Raw genomic sequence first — 26567 nt, forward strand, 5'->3', positions numbered from 1 at the left:
TCAAAAAAAAAAAAAAAAAACAGACGCCAATATGCCTTATCATTATTCATGTGGCTTTACGCCTTTGCAATATATAACGAAAAAAAAACAACAGCAACAACAAATATATATTTTAAAGAAAAAAAACTAACCATGTTCACACTCTCAAGTAGGCCTAATAATATTCCGCCACAGCGCATTTTCATTTCTTAACAAAAAAAATCAAATTTTACTTTCATTTGACTGTCACTGGGCTGGGATGGTTGGTTGGTCGCTCGATCGTTTGGTTTGGTTCGTTTCGTTTGTGGATAGCAGTGTTACGACACACTTGTCTTGCAAAATCAAGTCTCTCTCTCTCTCTCCCTCTCTCTCTGCGTCACTGAAGTGAACTGATGACATAGATTATTGTCGCTTTCATTAAAACCGATTTCAATTCGTGTACAACATTCATGGAATATCAATTTTCTGTGAACAGCAACAATCATGGAATATATTTTTGGCGAGCTTTAGAAATTTTTGTGGGTCACACTTCAGGGAGGCGGATGGAGGGAGGGAGGTTAGATTATGTGTAATTATTGTCATTTGTGTTATGTCATTCATTTGAATAAGCCCTCAAAACCATATTCCCACAATTATTGTGTAGAAATTTGGAGAAAAGTTTTATCATTATTGCAACTACTTCTAAGAAAGGTGTTTTATGGCCGATTACTCATGAATATATGCCCAATGAGGGACTTTTGGGAAATTGTTAATGACATATTGGCTGGTTTGTAATATTCGAGAGGGCGTCTAAGTTTCTCTCATCCACCTAATTTTAAAAAAGTGCTGAGCAAGAAGTTGTTCTAGCGCAAGGGACCAATTTCTCTTAGTTTTTGTCAAACAACCAACAACTAAAAGTCTATGTATTATTCATTTAATTCTTCCAAGTAAAGCTTTAATAACAATTTTGGACAACATTCGTCTTAAAAAAAAGCAAGTAAAAAAGCTGTAAGTTCGGCCGGGCCGAACTTTGAATAGCCTCCACCATTTGGTAAAAATTTAACAATTTTCAAAAAAATTAAATCTGTTAAAAATTCTGTTAAAATGTTAAAAATACCGAATATAGCAATATATTAGGGTCTATACGACGGCGTGAACCTGCATAGGGAACTTTTGTCACAAGGTATTACAATATTCAAATTCGAAACTTGAAAAAAAATCTGTTTATAATGTAGCTAAAATCATCAAAATACCGAATATAGGAAGGTACCATGGGGGATATAAAACGCGGACCTGCACAGACAATTTTCTGTCATAGGCTATAGTATCCATTACGAACTTCAAATGCGAAATTTGAAACAATCCCGAAAATAATGTCGCTAAAATCATCAAAATACCGAATATGGGGGCTACCGTTATATGGACACTATACGAAGACGTGAACCTGCGCAGACAATTTCCTGTCATAGACTGTAGTATTCATTATGAAATTCAACTACCAAACTTGAAATAGTTCAGGTAAATAATGTCGCTAAAATCATCAAAATACAGAATATCGGGGGTACCGTTATATGGGGGCTATACGAAGTCGTGGACCTGCACAGAAAACTTTCTGTCATAGGCTGTAGTATTCATTACGAACTTCAAATACTAAATTTGAAATAGTTCCGGTTAATAATTTCTTTAAAATCATCAAAATACCCAATATCAGGAGGTACCGTTATATGGGGGGCTATACGAAGGCGTGGACCTACATGGCTCATTTTCTGTCTTAGGCTGTAGTATCCGTTACGAACTTCAAACACCAAATTTGAAACAATTCCGGTGAATGTCGCTAAAATCATCAAAATACCGAATATCGGGAGGTAACGTTGTATGGGGACTATACGAAGACCTGATAACATAATACACATTTGAGTAAAATGTTATGAACCTACTTAATTTCGTTCGGAAGCTAGAGTGATTTCCACAGACGGACAGACGGACGGATATTGATAAATCGACATAGCACAAAATTCTATATCGATTTAGGAATGTCCGTCTATTCGTCTGTGGAAATCACTCTAGCTTCCGAACGAATTGAAGTAGATTGATAAAATTTCACTCAAATGTATATTATGTCTTTTTGGACTTTTGGTATTGAAAATGGCCATGTAGGTCCACGCTAACAAGAAGAAGTGGGTTTTGTAAGAGAAACATATATATAATTGGGAAATGAAATAACTGACAGACTGACTGATCGGAAATCAACGTCCAAACGAATAGGATGAAGCTAGAAACCTGAAATTAAGTATGAGAATCAAGGTTAGAAAGAAAGTTTGATAGATGAAGGTGGCTTTGGGAATGTGTGCTAAGAGTGGGAACTGTAATAATGGTACTATACTTGGAACAGTTTGGCTTAGTGTGAACTGATGAAGCTGGGATTTTGAAACTCTGTATTTGTGGTCCCTATCGGTGGAATTTTTGTGATAAAGAGATGGTCTTGGAAATGTGTACAACAAGTGCACGAAAATTACTAAATAGTACTATATTTGGTACAATTTGGTATTGGATGAAAAGAAAGTGCTTGAAATCTGAAATTTGATATTAGGGTCGCTGTTCATGTGTAGCCTGGACATAATAATTGTACTAAAACCACTGAATGGTACGTTATTTGGTATTGGTTAAAGAGGGATAGAAATAAAATTCTGAAATATGATGAGATTTGGCGGTGCTTTGAAAATGCGTCCAATATTTGTACGAAAAGTACTAAATGGTACTAAATTTAGTATTAGTTGTAGAGATAGAGCTGAAATCCTAAAATTTGTGTTATATTTGTACTAAACGATACTCAACTTGGTAATGGGGGAAATTACAGAGCTGAAATTCTCAAATTTGATATTTTTGGTAACTTTTGGTATCTGAGGTTGAGGTATGGACATTGATTTGAAAGTGTGTAGTTTAACTATACGAAAAACAGAAAATGCTACAAAATTTAGTACTGAGCAAAGGAATAGAGCTGAGATCCCGAAATTTGATATAGATGTCACTGTTGGTGTCTGCGGTTAAGATATGGAGGTGGTTTTAGAAATGTGTGCTATAATTGTTCAAAAAGTACTATGTGGTACTAAATTTGATATTGGGTAAAGGAAAATTGCTAAAATCTTTAGATTTAATATTAAGGTGTGTGGGATTGAGATATGGAGGTGATTTTGGAAATGAACTTAATGGTACTAAATTTTCTTTTGGGTGAAGGAATTGACCTAAAATCATGAAAATTGATACTGAGGTCTCCGTTGGTATTTGGAATTGAAATGTGTACTATATTAGTACGAAAAGTACTAAATGATACAAAATATTGGGTTAATGGATAGAGCTGGAATCTTCAAACTAAATTAGGTGCTACATGTAGAAATAGAGTTGGAATTCCAAAATTTTATATGGAGGTCTCTGTTGGTGTCTGTGGTTAAGAGAAGGATTATACTAAATGTTGCAATAAGGGCAATTACAAAGCGAATGGCCTAACACGAACTGAAATGTAAATAAACTGAAATGTAAAATTTTAAGTTGGACTTTTTGCTGACGAAGTAGTCTCCTAGTAATTTATATATAGAAAATCCTTACGACTTTTGTACACAAAGTACACAATATTCTATCTCAAAGTGGTATCTTAAAGTCCTTGAGGTATTTCCTTAAAAATCCGCAAATTGTTTTCCAAGAATAGTTGTAAAATGTTTTTAAATCCAAAAAATGTTCCCTTAAAAATCCACGTTTGTGGCCCATATATTTCTTTTTTTTTAATTCCACGCATATGGCCCTAATATTCCTTCAAAAAAATGGCCTTTAAAAATTTACGTTTGTGGCCCTAATATTCCTTAAAAAAAATATCCTTAAAAACTCCATGTTTCTGGCCCTAAATTTTTTTTAAACAAAAGTCCTTTAAAAAACCTACGTTTGTGGCCTAATATTCCTTTAAAAATAATGTTCTTTAAAAAACTACGTTTGTGGTCCTAATATTCCTTCAAAAAATGTCTTTTGAAAATCCATGATTGTATGGCTGAAATTTCTTGAAAACTATTCTTAACAAAATCCACGTTTGGGGAACTGTTTGTCCTTGAGAGATATTTTTTAAGAATCCACGTTTGTGTGAATCTTATTCCTTCTCAAATATTCTTTAAAAAATCCGCCTTTTGGGAACTGTTGGTCTTTGAGAGATATTCTTTAAGAATCCCTGTTTGGGAGACTCTTATTCCTTGACAAATATTCTTTAAAAAATCCAAGTTTTTAGATCTGTTGATCCTTGAAAAATATTCTTGAAAAGGATCCACGTTTGTAAATTTGTTGGTCCTTGAAAAATATTCTTTAAAAAATCCACGTTTGTGGATCTGTTGGTCCTTGAAAAATATGCTTTAAAAATCCACGTTTGTGGATCTGTTGGTGTTTGAAAAATATTCTTTTAAAAAATCCACGTTTGTGGATCTGTTGGTCCTTGAAAAATATGCTTTAAAAAATCCACGTTTGTGGACCTGTTGGTGTTTGAAAAATATTCTTTTAAAAAATCCACGTTTGTGGATCTGTTAGTCCTTGAAAAATATTCTTAAAAAAATCCACGTTTGTGGGTCTGTTGGTCCTTGAAAAATATTCTTAAAAAAATCCAAGTTTGTTGCGTCGCTACTCCTTGAAAATTATTCTTTAAAAAATCCACGTTTGTGGGTCTGTTGGTCCTTGAAAAATATTCTTTAAAAAATCCACGTTTGTTGCGTCGCTACTCCTTGAAAATTATTCTTTAAAAAATCCACGTTTGTGGGTCTGTTGGTCCTTGAAAAATATTCTTTAACAGATCCAATTTTTTAGATCTGTTGATCCTTGAAAAATATTCTTTAAAAAAAATCCATGTTTGTGGATCTGTTGGTGTTTGAAAAATATTCTTTTAAAAAATCCACGTTTGTGGATCTGTTGGTCCTTGAAAAATATGCTTTAAAAAATCCACGTTTGTGGATCTGTTGGTGTTTGAAAAATATTCTTTTAAAAAATCCACGTTTGTGGATCTGTTGGTCCTTGAAAAATATGCTTTAAAAAATCCACGTTTGTGGATCTGTTGGTCCTTGAAAAATATTCTTTAAAAAATCCACGTTTGTGGATCTGTTAGTCCTTGAAAAATATTCTTTTAAAAAATCCACGTTTGTGGATCTGTTGGTCCTTGAAAAATATTCTTTAAAAAATCCACGTTTGTGGATCTGTTGGTCCTTGAAAAATATTCTTTTAAAAAATCCACGTTTGTGGATCTGTTGGTCCTTGAAAAATATTCTTTAAAAAATCCACGTTTGTGGATCTGTTGGTCCTTGAAAAATATTCTTTTAAAAAATCCACGTTTGTGGATCTGTTGGTCCTTGAAAAATATTCTTTAAAAAATCCACGTTTGTGGATCTGTTGGTCCTTGAAAAATATTCTTTTAAAAAATCCACGTTTGTGGATATGTTGGTCCTTGAAAAATATTATTTTAAAAAATCCACGTTTGTGGATCTGTTGGTGTTTGAAAAATATTCTTTTAAAGAATCCACGTTTGTGGATCTGTTGGTGTTTGAAAAATATTCTTTAAAAAATCCACGTTTGTGGATCTGTTGGTGGTTGAAAAATAATCTTTTAAAAAATCCAAGTTTTTGGATCTGTTGGCCCTTGAATATTCTTCATTAAAAATTCCACGTTTGTGGCATCGCTAATCCTTGAATAATATTGTTTAAAAAATCTGTTGGTCCTTGAAATATATTCTTTAAAAAAATCTACGTTTGCGGATCTGTTGGTCCTGGAAAATATTCTTTAAAAATCCATTTTTTGGAAAATATTTTTTAAATAGCGGTGGCAAGTTCATTGACAATTTTGAATGGCATTTGACGTCATTTCATAATACCATCTGAACTTTTGTTTTTTAGAGTGATATTGCAATTAACCTGAGCGTGCATGTATATATGTATGTACCTATGTACTCTAATGACTATTTTCACTCTTTCCAATTTCCATTGTCTTTGTGTTGACAATAAAATTGGCGAAACTCCCGCGAAATACCAAAAAAAAAAAAAATCAGCACACGCGAATTTCCCTTTTCATTTTTGTATGGTTTTATGCAATTCAGCCTTTTTTTATTTGTTTGGGAAAAACACAACAACACAAAACGATATAAAACAACAAAAAAATCCCTTTAATTATATGTATGTGTGTATGTATGTGGGTATGAAAGCAGACACTGCGTGCAGCAACAGTATCTCCCTTTAATAGCCCCCCCAAAGATTTGTCTTTATTTCAGATGTCGTTGATGTTAAGTTCAAGCTTCTTTCTTTTTTTATTATTTATTTATTTGAATAAAATTTCAGATAAATTACGTAAAAAACAGACATCAGACACATGTATGTGTGTGTGTGGATACAAAAATATGTTTATAAAACAATCATAATTTTGTTTAACAATGACTCGAACATTTCTTCTTTTTTTTGGAGGAAAACAATGAATGAATGAAACAATGGCAATTTTGTTACTTGGATTTTGAGATTGTTTTTTGTTTTCGTTTTCGAAACAGACAAAAATTAAACTGTCATGTTTTATGTTGTTGATGTCTTTTGTGTCGTTTCAAGCCAAGTTTTGCAGAGCTCCCGCAACCTACCAAGCGACCAATAACAGTAGCAGCAACAGAAACTCCTCGCAAGATGAGATGCTAACTTCAGGCACTCAAGTATGGTGCTGTGCCGTGACGTGCCGTGCAGACAGTCAACCGCGGCCACATTTCGTAAAAAGTGAAAGTTTTTCCCGCAACACCAAAAAAAAAAAAGACAAAACTCAAATCAGGCATACAACACCAAACTGAGCTAAAGCCACCGCAAAGCCAGCCGAACAATCGCGCATTCCCCCAAACATCACACACACACACAAATCCACCAACAAACCAAAAGCAACAATCAAAGCCATTTAAACGCCATAAAACAAAAGCAAACACTTTGCTAATGCCAAACCAAATTGGGGAGAAAAGACAACAACAAATGTGATTGTTATGCATTGCCACCTACGAGGGATGGCAGGGAAGTACTATACAATGGATTTTTTAAAGAAAAAATCTCAAGGACCAACACTACCACAAACGTGGATTTTTTAAAGAAAAATTCTCAAGGACCAACACTACCACAAACGTGGATTTTTTAAAGAAAAATTCTCAAGGACCAACTCTACCACAAACGTGGATTTTTTAAAGAAAAATTCTCAAGGACCAACACTACCACAAACGTGGATTTTTTAAAGAAAAATTCTCAAGGACCAACACTACCACAAACGTGGATTTTTTAAAGAAAAATTCTCAAGGACCAACACTACCACAAACGTGGATTTTTTAAAGAAAAATTCTCAAGGACCAACACTACCACAAACGTGGATTTTTTAAAGAAAAATTCTCAAGGACCAACACTACCACAAACGTGGATTTTTTAAAGAAAAATTCTCAAGGACCAACACTACCACAAACGTGGATTTTTTAAAGAAAAATTCTCAAGGACCAACACTACCACAAACGTGGATTTTTTAAAGAAAAATTCTCAAGGACCAACACTACCACAAACGTGGATTTTTTAAAGAAAAATTCTCAAGGACCAACACTACCACAAACGTGGATTTTTTAAAGAAAAATTCTCAAGGACCAACACTACCACAAACGTGGATTTTTTAAAGAAAAATTCTCAAGGACCAACACTACCACAAACGTGGATTTTTTAAAGAAAAATTCTCAAGGACCAACACTACCACAAACGTGGACTTTTTAAAGAAAAATTCTCAAGGACCAACACTACCACAAACGTGGATTTTTTAAAGAAAAATTCTCAAGGACCAACACTACCACAAACGTGGACTTTTTAAAGAAAAATTCTCAAGGACCAACACTACCACAAACGTGGATTTTTTAAAGAAAAATTCTCAAGGACCAACACTACCACAAACGTGGACTTTTTAAAGAAAAATTCTCAAGGACCAACAGTGGATTTTTTAAAGAAAAATTCTCAAGGACCAACAGTGGATTTTTTAAAGAAAAATTCTCAAGGACCAACAGTGGATTTTTTAAAGAAAAATTCTCAAGGACATACAGTTCCACAAACGTGGATTTTTTAAAGAAAAATTCTCAAGGACCAACACTACCACAAACGTGGATTTTTTAAAGAAAAATTCTCAAGGACCAACACTACCACAAACGTGGATTTTTTAAAGAAAAATTCTCAAGGACCAACACTACCACAAACGTGAATTTTTTAAAGAAAAATTCTCAAGGACCAACACTACCACAAACGTGGATTTTTTAAAGAAAAATTCTCAAGGACCACCCGTCCAATCCACAAACGTGGAAAATTCTCAAGGACTAACAGTCCCACAAACGTGGATTTTTAAAGAAAACTTCTCAAGGACCAACACTACCACAAACGTGGATTTTTTAAAGAAAAATTCTCAAGGACCAACACTACCACAAACGTGGATTTTTTAAAGAAAAATTCTCAAGGACCAACACTACCAACAACGTGGATTTTTTAAAGAAAAATTCTCAAGGACCAACATTACCACAAACGTGGATTTTTTAAAGAAAAATTCTCAAGGACCAACACTACCACAAACGTGGATTTTTTAAAGAAAAATTCTCAAGGACCAACACTACCACAAACGTGGATTTTTTAAAGAAAAATTCTCAAGGACCAACACTACCACAAACGTGAATTTTTTAAAGAAAAATTCTCAAGGACCAACACTACCACAAACGTGGATTTTTTAAAGAAAAATTCTCAAGGACCAACACTACCACAAACGTGGATTTTTTAAAGAAAAATTCTCAAGGACCAAGACTACCACAAACGTGGATTTCTTAAAGAAAAATTCTCAAGGACCAACACTACCACAAACGTGGATTTTTTAAAGAAAAATTCTCAAGGACCAACACTACCACAAACGTGGATTTTTTAAAGAAAAATTCTCAAGGACCAACACTACCACAAACGTGAATTTTTTAAAGAAAAATTCTCAAGGACCAACACTACCACAAACGTGGATTTTTTAAAGAAAAATTCTCAAGGACCAACACTACCACAAACGTGGATTTTTTAAAGAAAAATTCTCAAGGACCAAGACTACCACAAACGTGGATTTCTTAAAGAAAAATTCTCAAGGACCAACACTACCACAAACGTGGATTTTTTAAAGAAAAATTCTCAAGGACCAACACTACCACAAACGTGGATTTTTTAAAGAAAAATTCTCAAGGACCAACACTACCACAAACGTGGATTTTTTAAAGAAAAATTCTCAAGGACCAACACTACCACAAACGTGGATTTTTTAAAGAAAAATTCTCAAGGACCAACACTACCACAAACTTGGATTTTTTAAAGAAAAATTCTCAAGGACCAACACTACCACAAACGTGGATTTTTAAAGAAAAATTCTCAAGGACCAACACTACCACAAACGTGGATTTTTTAAAGAAAAATTCTCAAGGACCAACACTACCACAAACGTGGATTTTTAAAGAAAATTCTCAAGGACCAACACTACCACAAACGTGGATTTTTTAAAGAAAAATTCTCAAGGACCAACACTACCACAAACGTGGATTTTTTTAACAAAAATTCTCAAGGACCAACACTACCACAAACGTGGATTTTTTAAACAAAAATTCTCAAGGACCAACACTACCACAAACGTGGATTTTTTAAACAAAAATTCTCAAGTACCAACACTACCACAAACGTGGATTTTTTAAACAAAAATTCTCAAGGACCAACACTACCACAAACTTGGATTTTTTAAAGAAAAATTCTCAAGGACCAACACTACCACAAACTTGGATTTTTTAAAGAAAAATTCTCAAGGACCAACACTACCACAAACGTGGATTTTTAAAGAAAAATTCTCAAGGACCAACACTACCACAAACGTGGATTTTTTAAAGAAAAATTCTCAAGGACCAACACTACCACAAACGTGGATTTTTAAAGAAAAATTCTCAAGGACCAACACTACCACAAACGTGGATTTTTTAAAGAAAAATTCTCAAGGACCAACACTACCACAAACGTGGATTTTTTAAAGAAAAATTCTCAAGGACCAACACTACCACAAACGTGGATTTTTTAAACAAAAATTCTCAAGGACCAACACTACCACAAACGTGGATTTTTTAAACAAAAATTCTCAAGTACCAACACTACCACAAACGTGGATTTTTTAAACAAAAATTCTCAAGGACCAACACTACCACAAACTTGGATTTTTTAAAGAAAAATTCTCAAGGACCAACACTACCACAAACGTGGATTTTTAAAGAAAAATTCTCAAGGACCAACACTACCACAAACGTGGATTTTTTAAAGAAAAATTCTCAAGGACCAACACTACCACAAACGTGGATTTTTAAAGAAAAATTCTCAAGGACCAACACTACCACAAACGTGGATTTTTTAAAGAAAAATTCTCAAGGACCAACACTACCACAAACGTGGATTTTTTAAAGAAAAATTCTCAAGGACCAACACTACCACAAACTTGGATTTTTTAAAGAAAAATTCTCAAGGACCAACACTACCACAAACGTGGATTTTTAAAGAAAAATTCTCAAGGACCAACACTACCACAAACGTGGATTTTTTAAAGAAAAATTCTCAAGGACCAACACTACCACAAACGTGGATTTTTAAAGAAAAATTCTCAAGGACCAACACTACCACAAACGTGGATTTTTTAAAGAAAAATTCTCAAGGACCAACACTACCACAAACGTGGATTTTTAAAGAAAAATTCTCAAGGACCAACACTACCACAAACGTGGATTTTTTAAAGAAAAATTCTCAAGGACCAACACTACCACAAACGTGGATTTTTAAAGAAAAATTCTCAAGGACCAACACTACCACAAACTTGGATTTTTTAAAGAAAAATTCTCAAGGACCAACACTACCACAAACGTGGATTTTTAAAGAAAAATTCTCAAGGACCAACACTACCACAAACGTGGATTTTTTAAAGAAAAATTCTCAAGGACCAACACTACCACAAACGTGGATTTTTAAAGAAAAATTCTCAAGGACCAACACTACCACAAACGTGGATTTTTTAAAGAAAAATTCTCAAGGACCAACACTACCACAAACGTGGATTTTTAAAGAAAAATTCTCAAGGACCAACACTACCACAAACGTGGATTTTTTAAAGAAAAATTCTCAAGGACCAACACTACCACAAACGTGGATTTTTTAAAGAAAAATTCTCAAGGACCAACACTACCACAAACTTGGATTTTTTAAAGAAAAATTCTCAAGGACCAACACTACCACAAACGTGGATTTTTAAAGAAAAATTCTCAAGGACCAACACTACCACAAACGTGGATTTTTTAAAGAAAAATTCTCAAGGACCAACACTACCACAAACGTGGATTTTTAAAGAAAAATTCTCAAGGACCAACACTACCACAAACGTGGATTTTTTAAAGAAAAATTCTCAAGGACCAACACTACCACAAACGTGGATTTTTAAAGAAAATTCTCAAGGACCAACACTACCACAAACGTGGATTTTTTAAAGAAAAATTCTCAAGGACCAACACTACCACAAACGTGGATTTTTAAACAAAAATTCTCAAGGACCAACACTACCACAAACGTGGATTTTTTAAACAAAAATTCTCAAGGACCAACACTACCACAAACGTGGATTTTTTAAAGAAAAATTCTCAAGGACCAACACTACCACAAACGTGGATTTTTTAAAGAAAAATTCTCAAGGACCAACACTACCACAAACGTGGATTTTTTAAAGAAAAATTCTCAAGGACCACCCGTCCAATCCACAAACGTGGAAAATTGGACGTGGATTTTTTAAAGAAAAATTCTCAAGGACCAACACTACCACAAACGTGGATTTTTAAAGAAAAATTCTCAAGGACCAACACTACCACAAACGTGGATTTTTTAAAGAAAAATTCTCAAGGACCAACACTACCACAAACGTGGATTTTTAAAGAAAAATTCTCAAGGACCAACACTACCACAAACGTGGATTTTTTAAAGAAAAATTCTCAAGGACCAACACTACCACAAACGTGGATTTTTAAAGAAAAATTCTCAAGGACCAACACTACCACAAACGTGGATTTTTTAAAGAAAAATTCTCAAGGACCAACACTACCACAAACGTGGATTTTTAAAGAAAAATTCTCAAGGACCAACACTACCACAAACTTGGATTTTTAAAGAAAAATTCTCAAGGACCAACACTACCACAAACGTGGATTTTTAAAGAAAAATTCTCAAGGACCAACACTACCACAAACGTGGATTTTTTAAAGAAAAATTCTCAAGGACCAACACTACCACAAACGTGGATTTTTAAAGAAAAATTCTCAAGGACCAACACTACCACAAACGTGGATTTTTTAAAGAAAAATTCTCAAGGACCAACACTACCACAAACGTGGATTTTTAAAGAAAAATTCTCAAGGACCAACACTACCACAAACGTGGATTTTTTAAAGAAAAATTCTCAAGGACCAACACTACCACAAACGTGGATTTTTTAAAGAAAAATTCTCAAGGACCAACACTACCACAAACTTGGATTTTTTAAAGAAAAATTCTCAAGGACCAACACTACCACAAACGTGGATTTTTAAAGAAAAATTCTCAAGGACCAACACTACCACAAACGTGGATTTTTTAAAGAAAAATTCTCAAGGACCAACACTACCACAAACGTGGATTTTTAAAGAAAAATTCTCAAGGACCAACACTACCACAAACGTGGATTTTTTAAAGAAAAATTCTCAAGGACCAACACTACCACAAACGTGGATTTTTAAAGAAAAATTCTCAAGGACCAACACTACCACAAACGTGGATTTTTTAAAGAAAAATTCTCAAGGACCAACACTACCACAAACGTGGATTTTTTAAACAAAAATTCTCAAGGACCAACACTACCACAAACGTGGATTTTTTAAAGAAAAATTCTCAAGGACCAACACTACCACAAACGTGGATTTTTAAAGAAAAATTCTCAAGGACCAACACTACCACAAACGTGGATTTTATAAAAAAAAAAAATTCTCAAGGACCAACACTACCACAAACGTGGATTTTTTAAAGAAAAATTCTCAAGGACCACCCGTCCAATCCACAAACGTGGAAAATTCTCAAGGACCAACAGGCCCACAAACGTGGATTTTTTAAAGAAAAATTCTCAAGGACCAACAGGCCCACAAACGTGGATTTTTTAAAGAAAAATTCTCAAGGACCAACAGGCCCACAAACGTGGATTTTTTAAAGAAAAATTCTCAAGGACCAACAGGCCCACAAACGTGGATTTTTTAAAGAAAAATTCTCAAGGACCAACAAGCCCACAAACGTGGATTTTTTAAAGAAAAATTCTCAAGGACCAACAGGCCCACAAACGTGGATTTTTTAAAGAAAAATTCTCAAGGACCAACAGGCCCACAAACGTGGATTTTTTAAAGAAAAATTCTCAAGGACCAACAGGCCCACAAACGTGGATTTTTTAAAGAAAAATTCTCAAGGACCAACAGGCCCACAAACGTGGATTTTTTAAAGAAAAATTCTCAAGGACCAACAGGCCCACAAACGTGGATTTTTTAAAGAAAAATTCTCAAGGACCAACAGGCCCACAAACGTGGATTTTTTAAAGAAAAATTCTCAAGGACCAACAGGCCCACAAACGTGGATTTTTTAAAGAAAAATTCTCAAGGACCAACAGGCCCACAAACGTGGATTTTTTAAAGAAAAATTCTCAAGGACCAACAGGCCCACAAACGTGGATTTTTTAAAGAAAAATTCTCAAGGACCAACAGGCCCACAAACGTGGATTTTTTAAAGAAAAATTCTCAAGGACCAACAGGCCCACAAACGTGGTATTTGGTATTTGAAGTTCTCAATAGAAACTGCAGCCTGAGGCAGAAAATTGTCTGTGCAGGTCCACGTCTTCGTATAGCTCTCATATAATAGTACCTCCATATATTCGGTATTTTTAAGGTTTTAGCGACATTATTAACCGGAATTGTTTCAAATTTCGTAATGGATACTGCAGCCTAAGACTGAAAATGATCTCTGCAGGTCCACGTCCTCGTATAGCCCCCATATAAAAGTACCTCCCTATATTGATGATTTCAGCTTATTATTCACCGATTTTTTCAAGTTTCGCATTTGAATATTGTAATGGCTTATGACAAATGTTGCCTATGTAGGTCCACGTGGTTGTTCAAATCCTAATATGACGGCTACATTTGGTATTTTTAAGATTTTAAATAAATTTTCAACGGATTTAAATTTTTTGGAACATTGCGAAATTTGTTCTAAATGGAGGAGGCTTCTTTACTAGTTTCTGAAGTTTTACAAATGTTTTTCAAAGACTATCAGAAATAATGGTGATTTGTATAAATATTTTTTCTAAGGACCACCAGGATGAAAGGATCTTATTTTGTGTTACCTACCCTCGTACACCATTAAGTGCCTTACATTATATTTCCTCAAAACTTTGCAAAACTCCGAGTTCAAACAAAACGTACCGATCAAATGTGATATGGAATTACTTTGCATCATAAACTTAAAATAACAATGATCTCTTTTAAAAGTTTCGTTTTGAAAATGACGATAGAGCAGCAGGAGGAAGAGGAACCACCGCACTTAAGAGTGTTTACCCCGAATGAACGTCGTCGTAACCAAAAACGGAACACCAGAGGAAAAAAATCGGTAATAAATTTCAGTAGAAAATAAAAGTAAAAGGCAGGCTTAATGTAACAACAACAACCACGCAGCAACAGATCTCCCTAGCTTTTGAAGATTATTTGTTTGGGTTCAAAACGATTGGAATTATTTACAAAAACCACAAACAAATAGCGGAAAATAACCCGAACACTACTCTACTTACAATGGTTAACGAAGGCAAATGACGATGATGATGATGGTGATTATGACCCATCCAGAGATGCATTAATTTTTTGCTCCGATTGAATGAATTCCTAGTTTTTCAAACCAACAACAATTGCTTGTCGGTGATTCACATCACTCACGCGACTGCGGTGCGATGCGATGCGGCTGTTAAATTAACTACTTGTGAAACATTTAACGAAACACAAACAAAATCGTAATGAACTGATACCGGTCTGGTCGGCCAACATTAATTGCTACAAATATGGGAGGGACAGCTTTACAGTAACAACAATTACTAACAAATATAAAAACAACAAACGAACACCTTTTAATTATTTCGAAACAAGGAAGTCGGAACAGCAAAAATGAGACCTCCACATAATCCTTTTTAGTAGTCCCCGCAAATACTGGGTGAGATGAAAAAACAGCAACCAACTTCAGACTGATGCCATTTCTAAGCCACTCGTCCGATAGCTTTTAAAATTATTCCAGTGACAACTCATTATATTGTTTACAAGCGTGCAAAAGCATTTTGGTCAGAATTTTCCAGAAAAAAAGTTATTCGTGATATAATTCAAGCGTGATAGTGGGATTTCGTTATATTTGGCTGTAAGACCACAAATGGCTATCGTTAGAGCACTCCCAGCATTTAAATGTGAATAAATATTTTGTGTCTCACCCTGTAGATGTTGCAGTTATAATTCTAGCTCCTCTCTCTCTGGCCATCACCCGGTCATCATTATTCCATATCTACATTTGTTTCGCCTTAGAACGACAAATGTGGTTGACCTAGGTTGGCTGCTGCTCGCTTGTCACGTAAAAATAGCAACAACTGTTTTTTTATTAGTTTTACTTTTTATTGTTTTTTAACAAAGCTCGAAAAGTTTTTTTTATTAGATTTCATAAAAATGCAAAAATCTTAAATGTCAGTGACTAATTTGCCGGATTCTCTTCGGCGGGTATTTTATTTTTTAATGATTAAGTTATTAACTCGTCTTGGTTTATTGGCATTTTTGTAGCTCTGTTTGATTATTTAAAGTGTCCATAAAATTATTATAATCATCTTCTGCAGCTGATTATCAATGATTTGTGCAGATTGCAATTATTAACCAATTTTGAGGTGTGAAATATTGTGGATATATGCGATTATTGTGGAATTTTTAAGCAATTTTTTCTTTAAAAATACCAAAACAGCCAAGATCGTTAGGTTTTTAATAATATTTTTAATTTATTAAAAAAATATATTTCAAACAATATTTTTCAAGAACTCTCAGATCTATAAACGTCAATTTTTAAAATAAAATATTCCGGGTTTTTATGGAATATTTTTCAAAGAGAACGAGGGCGACAAACGTGAATTTTTGAAAATTTTTTTTTCAAGGACTCGGGTATAGACGTGGAATATTAATGCCTTTTTTAAGGATTTTCAAAGAATTTTTTCCGAGGACTATCAGAGATATAAACGTGGATTTTTAAAGAATTTTTTCGAGGTCTATCAGAGATATAAACGTTAATTTTTTAAAGAATAAACGTGGATATTTAAAAAATATTTTCCCGAGGACTCTCGGAACCACAAACGTGGATTTTTAAATAATTTTTTCGAGGTCTATCAGAGATATAAACGTTATTTTTTAAAGAATAAACGTGGATTTTTAAAAAATATTTTCCCGAGGACTCTCGGAGCCACAAACGTGGATTTTTAAAGAATTTTTTCGAGGTCTATCAGAGACATAAACGTTAATTTTTTAAAGAGTAAACGTGGTTTTTTAAAAAATATGTTTCGGAGGACTCCCGGATCCACAAACGTGGGTTTTAAAAGAATTTTTCTCCGAGGACTATCAGAGCCATAAACGTTGATTTTTAAAGAACATTTTTTAAGGACACTCAGAGGCACAAACGTGATTTTTTAAAGAATTTTTTGTCCGAGGACTCTCAAAGATATAAACTATCAGAGATATAAACGTGGATTTTTGAAATAATTTTTTGTGCGAGGACTCTCAAAGATATAAACGTAGATTTAAAAAAAAAATCCGAGGACTATCAGAGATATAAACGTGGATTATTTAAAGAATTTTTTCCGAGGACTATCAGAGATATAAACGTGGATTATTTAAATATTTTTTTCCGAGGTCTATCGGAGATATAAACGTGGATTTAAAAAAAAAATCCGAGGACTATCAGAGATATAAACGTGGATTTAAAAAAAAATCCGAGGACTATCAGAGATATAAACGTGGATTTAAAAAAAAATTCCGAGGACTATCAGAGATATAAACGTGGATTATTTAAAGAATTGTTTTCAGAGGAGTATCAGAGATATAAACGTGGATTTTTAAAGAATTTTTTTTTGAGAACTTTCAGAGATTTAAACTTTGGATTTTTAAAGAATTTTTTTTTGAGAACTTTCAGACATTTAAACGTGGATATTTAAAGATTTTTTTTTTTCTGAGGACTATCAGAGATTTAAACGTGGATATTTAAAAAATTTTTTTTTCTGAGGACTATCAGAGATTTAAACGTGGATTTTTAAAGAATTTTTTTTGAGAACTTTCAGAGATTTAAATTTGGATTTTTAAAGAATTTTTTTTGAGAACTTTCAGAGATTTAAACGTGGATTTTTAAAGAATTTTTTTTGAGAACTTTCAGAGATTTAAACTTGGATTTTTAAAGAATTTTTTTGAGAATTTTCAGAGATTTAAACGTGGATATTTAAAGAATTTTTTTTTCTGAGGACTATCAGAGATTTAAACGTGGATTTTTAAAGAATTTTTTTTTGAGAACTTTCAGAGATTTAAACTTGAATTTTTAAAGATTTTTTTTTTTGAGAACTTTCAGAGATTTAAACGTGGATATTTAAAGATTTTTTTTCTGAGGACTATCAGAGATTTAAACGTGGATTTTTAAAGAATTTTTTTTTTTGAGAACTTTCAGAGATTTAAACTTGAATTTTTAAAGAATTTTTTCCGAGGACTGTCAGAGATATAAACGTTGATTTTTAGAAAATATTTTTTGAGAACTTTCAGAGATTTAAACGTGGATTTTTAAAGATTTTTTCCGAGGATTTTCAGATATATAAACCAGGATTTTTAAACTTTTTAAACTCCTTTGCTAGTTCCACCTTCATAATTTGCTGGATTTCCCCCTGATTATGATTTGGGTTGCAACAGATAGATAATATACTTCGTTCCATTTTCTTAAAGCTAATTTTTATTCAGGAGATTTAAACGTTAAACGTGGATATTTAAAGAATTTTTTTTCTGAGGACTATCAGAGATTTAAACGTGGATTTTTAAAGAATTTTTTTTTTGAGAACTTTCAGAGATTTAAACTTGAATTTTTAAAGAATTTTTTTTTTTGAGAACTTTCAGAGATTTAAACGTGGATATTTAAAGATTTTTTTTTCTGAGGACTATCAGAGATTTAAACGTGGATTTTTAAAGAATTTTTTTTTCTGAGGACTATCAGAGATTTAAACGTGGATTTTTAAAGAATTTTTTTTTTGAGAACTTTCAGAGATTTAAACGTGGATTTTTAAAGAATTTTTTTTTGAGAACTTTCAGAGATTTAAACGTGGATTTTTAAAGGATTTTTTCCGAGGACTGTCAGAGATATAAACGTTGATTTTTAGAAAATATTTTTTGAGAACTTTCAGAGATTTAAACGTGGATTTTTAAAGATTTTTTCCGAGGATTTTCAGATATATAAACCAGGATTTTTAAACTTTTTAAACTCCTTTGCTAGTTCCACCTTCATAATTTGCTGGATTTCCCCCTGATTATGATTTGGGTTGCAACAGATAGATAATATACTTCGTTCCATTTTCTTAAAGCTAATTTTTATTCAGGACTTCTAGGTCTAAAATTGTTTATTCTTTAACTGAACTACTTTTAAATAAAAATTTTAAATTTTTGAAGCTTTTAAATATAAAATCTTGAATTGTTGAGGAATTTCCAGATCCAACAATATTTCAAGTTGATTTTTGGATGTCTAAAATTTTTAGAATACTTTCTTTTTTAAATTTATTAAAAATTAAATTGACAGTCTCAATTAGGTTCAAAAAGCTTAAATTATATGCTGTCATTTTTATACTCATTAAAAGGTAGTTATTTATTTCTAATCAACATCTTTGCGGGCTTCCCTCAATTTGCATATATTTCAAGCTTTATTCAATCTATAGTCATGACTTTATAGAATCTCTTTTTAAACTATTTTCATTCAAATTGTTTAAATTGAATTGATTTTTTTTTTTTTTTGAATTTATTTTATAGCAATTTATTTTAGATTAACATTTTATCAACACACTAATTTTTCAATATTTAATTAAGAAAATTTTGTATCTGCTATTTTTATACGTTTTTTGAAAGTGAATGAATTGCAGATTATCATTTGAATTTAATAACTTGTTTTTTTGGCTTTTGTTTTTTCTTTTTTTTTTCAATTTTCAACAAAACAAAAAGAAAGAACAAATGCAAAAAATACACTTTGTCATTATCCATAATTATTGAATAACAAATTCAAACAAATCTCCAGCAAACAATGAATCACAATAATAACAAACACTTTTTCGTTTTTCGTGGGTCTTTCGTGGACTGCATTCGCAAATAATTTCACTGAGAAAGAGACAAAAAAAAGAAGAGAAATGGGCACGTACATCCATACATTAGAGTCATTGCTCATCATACGACCGACCAACTCCCTTAATCTCTGAGTATTTTCTTACTGGGTATCCACTGTTAAAGTAATTCATATTCATAAGAGAGTGTTGAAGCTTATACTTCTCCCCCTCATTTTATTGTTGTTGTTGCATTCATATAAAAAACGAACGTGATGTGTACGGCAATAAGAACAACAAAAACAAACACAAACCTCCCAAATTGATTAACACTGTCGTTTTCATTTGGTGTAATCTTGATGGTATACAAATAAAAACACGAAACGACGCGCACAGCTCAAGCTCAATCAAAGCGAGGGGAGACCAGCGTAATAATTATATGGGACTGACGACGTCGTCCAAAATGCAAAATAATCAGAAAAGAAAAAAAAACAGGTTGTTGGAGTGGAGTACTTGTTTAAATTGTTGCTCTTTAAGATTTTCGATTGATCTTTATGATCAATAATAGTAACAAAAACAACAATAACAACGGACAGCATGTGAATAAGCAATGCAACAGGTTTTTAATTGTATTTCATTTGATTCGATTTTTCTCTTTGTTTCTGTTACAAGTTTCATGGTGATCATCTGTTTTTTTGTTTTATATACTCCGCGTTTATGGAGGAACTCAAATGTTCGTGTGCATGCGAACTATTAACACCTTAGCGATTTCTAGCACGTTGTTGCACTACTATGTTGTAGTTGGAATACACTGAAAGAAATTTTAACAAAATGAGTGGTCCAGTTATCAAAAAAAAAAAAAAATAATGAAAGGTTTAAATGACAAGTTAGAAAATATCAAAACTCTGCCAATGTCCATTTACCAAAATACATTTTGACTCACGTTACGATCATTTAAATGTTCTCCCCGAATGGTAACGAAGGATTGGCCAACATTTTCCATTTTGTATCTCACCTAAGTCAGATATATAACAAGGTGCCATATTTTGAATATATCGACTACTTGCTTCACTATATATGAGATATGTGATAATTTTTGGAAAATGTTGAAATGTGAGTGATGTTCCAGATATAATGGACCAATATAAATATTGGGTGCAAACTTTAATGAAAATCAGATATTTATTTCCAATTTTATGCGAATAGTTGTTAATCAAATTTTTAACCTATTGTGAATAAGGTACCAGATCTCTGGTTGAGATAAATATTTAAATACTTCAGGATTCGCTGACTTATTTCACAATTTATGATAAATATAGGCATTGAAAATTGTGGCTCTTTGTGGAGGAAGTACCAGAAGGAGTGGACCAATATATCCAATCTTCACACCAGATTCACCAATTTTGAAGCACATGTTTCTTTCAAAATTTAGTCCATTTGGATTGATATTAGCCATTTAAGGCACAATAAACCTGGTATCAGATGAAAATATATTTATGGGACTGTATCCTAATCTGATCCGATCTCGAACTCCAAATTATCTGGTACAAAATATCATTCTTGTTTAGTGTACATTGAAACATATATATGGGAGCTATATCTATATCTGAACCGATTTTCTCCAAATTTAATGTACTTGCTTCTAGACGGAATTCGGTCGGATGTGTCAAAATTGAGGTCATCTGGACTGATATTGCCATTTGGTGCACAATTAACCCTAAATCGGTTGAAGATATATATGGAATCTATATCTAAATTTATTATTATTTATAAATCGGATAATAAATGCGACCTGCATTTTGTTTACAAAAATACATGGACAGACGGACATACGGGCTGACATGCATAAATCGACTCAGGCAGAGATTCTATGAAGATCCTCAAAAGGCCTACCTCGCTACCTTTCTCCATGATACAACCAAATGCACAAAGACATAATACCATAGACAAATTAAGGTATAGACTAAAAAGTTTTAAAATTTACCCCTTCCGGCAGATGTCACTATTGTTGATCTTGGGCCAGTCAAGTCACTCAGGGCTAGTGAAGTCACTCGACTTCGAAAACAATTTATTCATTTTTCTGCTATTTTAGTTCTATATTTTTATATTTCACGTCATATTTGGATAATGTAAAAATAAACAAAGTCACTGTTTCGTTTTTAATTGATAAATAATAAAGAATCATAAAAATATTCAATATTTTGTATTTTGAGAGAATTGAGTGAATAGACTTTTGCTCTCTCACAGCATGAACGACATCTATTGAAGCACTTTTTTCGAAGATAACAGATGAGACAACTTTTTAGTCTATACTTTAATTTGTCTATGATAATACCCTTACCCCTATGTGGTGTAGAGTATAAAAAATATATTTTTTTTAGAAAATTACAATATTCAGATTAGTATGTTAACCACCACCAGTTATGGTGGTATTGCCGCTTTATAAATACGTAATTTACTAAAGCATTTTTTTTGTTCGAGCTATTACAGAATTTACCTTTTTTCTCCATTAATGTTACGGTAATTGGAAGCATAAAGTTCTGAGAACTCAATAATATATTATATAATATAATATGAGGTATAATGCAGACTGACATTTTTTCTCAGTGTGTTATGCTGTGATTTAATTTCAAAATGTATCTTTTTTCTTGTGGTGGCGGACGTTGGGGTTTCCAATTTTGTCAATAATATTTTTTTTTCGGTGTACCAACACATTGGCTGCGGAATATGTGTAAATAAACATTGTTGAAAATCATGAAACTACAATAAACGTTTATTTTCCAATCGTGTCTGTTTGTTGTTTGTTGCATTGTCGCCACAGCACTTTGAATTGACAAGCCTCTGTTTTATTTATTTTTTACCTTTCATGAAATGGAGTTACAAGTTTCATTACAAGTGGAGAAGGAGGGTAGACGGGGCTGTTTATTTTGCATATTTCATACCTTGCTTTTTGCAAAATCGCATAGCACAGCAAGGTGCTTTAGATGTTCCTTCCTTTGTCGGCAGTGTTTGAATGTTAAATACCGCTGTATTTATGTACCCATTATTTGTTACTCTCCATAATTGAGATTGTAGGTTTGTTTTACGGCAACTAAACTATGATTTTCCCGGTGATACGGAAGTTATTTTGTCATTTTACTTTCACTATTTTGAAAATCAACGGTAATTCATGAATTTACTAGGAATAAATATACGTTTTAAATTATCTACCGAGGTTGAGATTTTTTGATGTGAGTTGCAATTTTTGTTCTATGAAAATGTGAAATACAAAAACGTTAGTAAAATTTTATAAATATAATATTTTAATATATATGTATATTTCAATAAAACAAGAGTCCAACCCAAGAATAATTGGGTGCAGGAAAAAACAATATTTGAATGCCTGAAAAAATGGCAAAAATTAAAAATATCCGGTTATGGTAAGGGTATTGTGTCTTTGTTCGTAACATGGAAAAGGAAGCGAGATTGACCCATGGTTACTTTTGAAGATCTTCATAGAATCACTATCTGTGCCGATTTATGCATGTCAGTCCGTCCGCCCGTCAGTTCATGTATTTTTGGGAACAAAATGCAGGTCGCATTTCTTATCCGATTTCGATGAAAATTTCCAAACAATATTTGTTTGGCCCAAGGACGAATTTTACTGAAATTGGTGAGATTCGAATATAGCTCCCACATATATCTTCAACCGCTTTTGCGTTAATTGTGCACCAAAATTTATGCATGTCAGTCTGTCCGTCTGTCCATGTATTTTTGTGAACAAAATTCAGGTCAGGTTCAATCGATGAAATTTTCAAACAATATTTATTTGGCCCAAGGATGAACCCAATTGAAATTTGTGAGAATCGAATATAGATCCCATATATATCCTCAACCGATTTCGGGGTTAATTGTGCACCAAATGACCTGAATTACATAAACTTTTGTTATATAGCTGTAGATCCCCCATATATACAGGGTGAGGTGCAAAAAACTGCAACCAACTTAAGATTCTATCTCTCTCGCTTTCATTTCAAAACCACTCGTCCGACAGCTATTAAAATTATTCCAATGACAGCTCATTATATTGCTTACAAGCGTACAAAAGAATTCTGGTGAGAATTTTTCAGAAAAAATTTATTAGTGATGGACTTCAAGCGTATGATTTCTTTATATTTGGCTGGAAAACCACAAGTGGCTATCGTTAGAGCACTCCCAGCGATTAAATGTGAATAAATCTTTTGTGTCACGTACCATCGCTCGTTACCGTGATACTGGTAGCGTAGCCCGACGTCAAGGAAGTGGGTGGAAGAAAACAGCAACATCATCAGAAATGGTTCGAAATGGAAAGAAGCGACTTGATCGAAACCCGAGTCGCAGTGGCCGAAAAATGGCTCGTGAGCTGAACATATCTCAATATTCGATTCGGCAAATATTAAAAATTGAGCTCGGGGTAAAGCCATTGAAATTCCTCGTCGTTCAACAGTTTGTAAACAAACAAAATGGTCGTGTTTACTTGCCAAAGAAGTTAGCTGAAAATGTGCACCTTCGGTTGGCCACCAGAACTCAAGCACCGGCCATGGTGATGGTGTTGGTCGCCATAACAGCCGATGGTCGCTCTTCGCTCGTATTAATCGACCGTGGCATCAGAATAAATGCCGAATATTATCGCGAAAATATTCTGGAGGATGTATTAAAGCCTTGGGCACGCAAACATTTTGGCCGCAGACCTTAGACGTTCCAAAAGGACTCAGCACTATCGCAATCCGCACGCGCCACCCAAGAATGTTACAAATCTCCGGAAACCAATCCGTTGGACTATTGTGTCTGGGGTATTTTGGAAAACAAGGTTGGCGCTAAAAAATACCAAAGTGTCGTTCACCTCAAGCAGAGCAACATTCGGACATCGTGTGACGGTTTCATTGACCGTTTGAAGGCCATATTTCGTGTCAAAGGTGACCAATTCGAACAAATCTAAACTTATTCTAAAATTCGATGCAATTTCCGACATTTTTTGCTTGTATTTAATAAAATTAAAAAAAATGTAAAAATTATGGCGCTTGATTTTGTTGCAGTTTTTTATCTCACCCTGTATCTTCAACCGATTTCGGGTATTGTTGTTCACTAAATGGCCAATATCAGTCCAAATGAAATTAATCTCGGCAATTCCGACTGAATTAATGCTAGAAACAAGTGCTTCAAATTTTGTGAAAATCGGTTCAAAAATAGCTATAGCTCCCATATATATGTTTCATCCGATTTGGGGTTTTAAGTCCCTCAAATGTGTAATGTGCACTCCACAACAATGATCTTTGATACCAGATATCAGATACAGCTCAAAAATAAGTGTCAATAATTTTGTGCACCAAATGGGTAATATCCGCCCAATTTTGGCACTTCCGAAGGAATTCAGCCCAGCATCGGTCTGGTATATCTATTGCTCCAATAAACATTTTTTTAATACAATTGTTATCGAAATTATATCATGCACTATACATCAATGTTATTTTGTACTAGAGGTACAAGAGCCTCTGTCTAATTTGTTGAACATCGATTCAGAGTTGGATATAGTTCCCAAATTTTGACTACTCTAAAACCATGATACGAATTCAAATAAGGTTCATAGCTGGTATGATCTACTTAATATAAATTCCCAACATAAAGTTTTTCTGTTACGGGAGCTCTACTAAACACGCCTAGTGGTGTAGGGTATCATATAGTCGGCCCCGTGCGACTTTTAACCTTTCTTTACTGGTTTTTATTTGTTGTTGTTACAAAAATGACAGTAATGAGATTAAGCCTGACTATTCTGTAACAACAAAATTTAAAAAAATAAAATATATTTTGAGAATTTCGGGAAGTCGGATGCCAAGTACTAAATATTAAGCTTTTATGGCAAAAAAAAAAACAGTATTTTTTTACAATTCGTAGATGTTCCTAGAAGAGATCCTCATATGGTATTCATTCGAAAATACCCCCATAAAACAATATATTTTTGTTTTTGCTTTATAATAAAAAAAAAACACAATCCAAGCAAATCATCCACACACAATAAAAAAACTTCCAATTAAGTCTCCTAAAATAATGACCATACTCAACACGTATTTTAAAAACAAAAACTAGTTTTGCCATGGTTTGAACAAAAAAACAAAAAATTCAAAAGAATCAGTAGCAAAATTGTTTTGAATACTTAAATTTTATGTTTCATCTCAAAATTATCTCAATCTCCTCCTCACCATGATTAATGAACTCGTTCAAAATGTGTCGTAAAAATATACAGTATTTTTAAACTGGATTTTTTAAGAATTGATATAAATCTTGAATACGCTTTGTTGTTTTTATTCTTTTTTTCAAAACACTTTGTAAAGGCAAATAAAACAAATTTTTAGTAATCGAGTTTTATTTGTGTGTGTTTGTGTGATTAAATATTAATTTAAAATGTTTTTTTCTGTCTTTGTTTATCTTTCTAGTTTCTGTAACACCACCACCTCAGAGGCCATGGATACCATTGGCGAAGCCCAACAAGTCCAGACCGGCATGTAAGTATTTATTATCATCATGTAAAAAAGATGGGAGGTTAAATATGATAAGGGAATTAATTATGGAGGTGGGGGGGGGGGTGGGGGCTTAAAAGTTGAAATTGATTAATGTACCAAATTTAAAAGTGTTTTATTAACAAGGAAGTTGTCCGCAATATAATTAAGGATGGGTGGTATTGTATGTGTGTGTTAAAGGAATGAAAAAATAAATATATTTTTTTCAATACTAAAGCATGTGACAAAATGTTTCCAATATGGCTGATGGGAATGTCTTTCTAAAAAATACATTAAATTCTGAAAATTTCTTGAAAAACTTTATTAACATTTAATAAAATCTGGAAAGGAAAGATACGCCCATTTTCAAAATATTCGAGTTAAGATTCCATCGAATTCCTGAATTTTTGGAATATTGTGTGTTTGGCAATATAGCTGTCTAATATCGGGGGAATATTTCTATAAAACATTTTAACCATCTCTCGAGTCACTAAAGGGGTCTTTTAGGTAATTTTCTTTAAAAACGTTGAAAACTCAATTAAGAAAGAAATTAAAAAATGTTCTACAAAACTATTCTTCAGAAATTTTTACTAGGTTTCAGAGTACACCAAAGCT

General features: G+C 33.1%; 1 protein-coding gene across 10 annotated transcripts in view; it reads left to right on the forward strand.

Annotated features, from left to right (window-relative positions):
- Positions 1 to 26567, forward strand: part of LOC101894082 (CCR4-NOT transcription complex subunit 6-like) — a 182939-nt gene that overhangs the window by 150924 nt on the left and 5448 nt on the right. For all 10 annotated transcript variants that reach the window (XM_011292300.3, XM_005178711.4, XM_059120395.1 and 7 more), the window contains one exon: positions 25890 to 25958. In XM_011292300.3, coding sequence (XP_011290602.1) covers positions 25890 to 25958 — 69 coding nt within the window. The remainder of the gene's footprint in view (positions 1 to 25889; positions 25959 to 26567) is intronic.

Source organism: Musca domestica, unplaced genomic scaffold (genome assembly GCF_030504385.1).
Source record: "Musca domestica strain aabys unplaced genomic scaffold, Musca_domestica.polishedcontigs.V.1.1 1, whole genome shotgun sequence".
NCBI lineage: Eukaryota > Metazoa > Arthropoda > Insecta > Diptera > Muscidae > Musca > Musca domestica.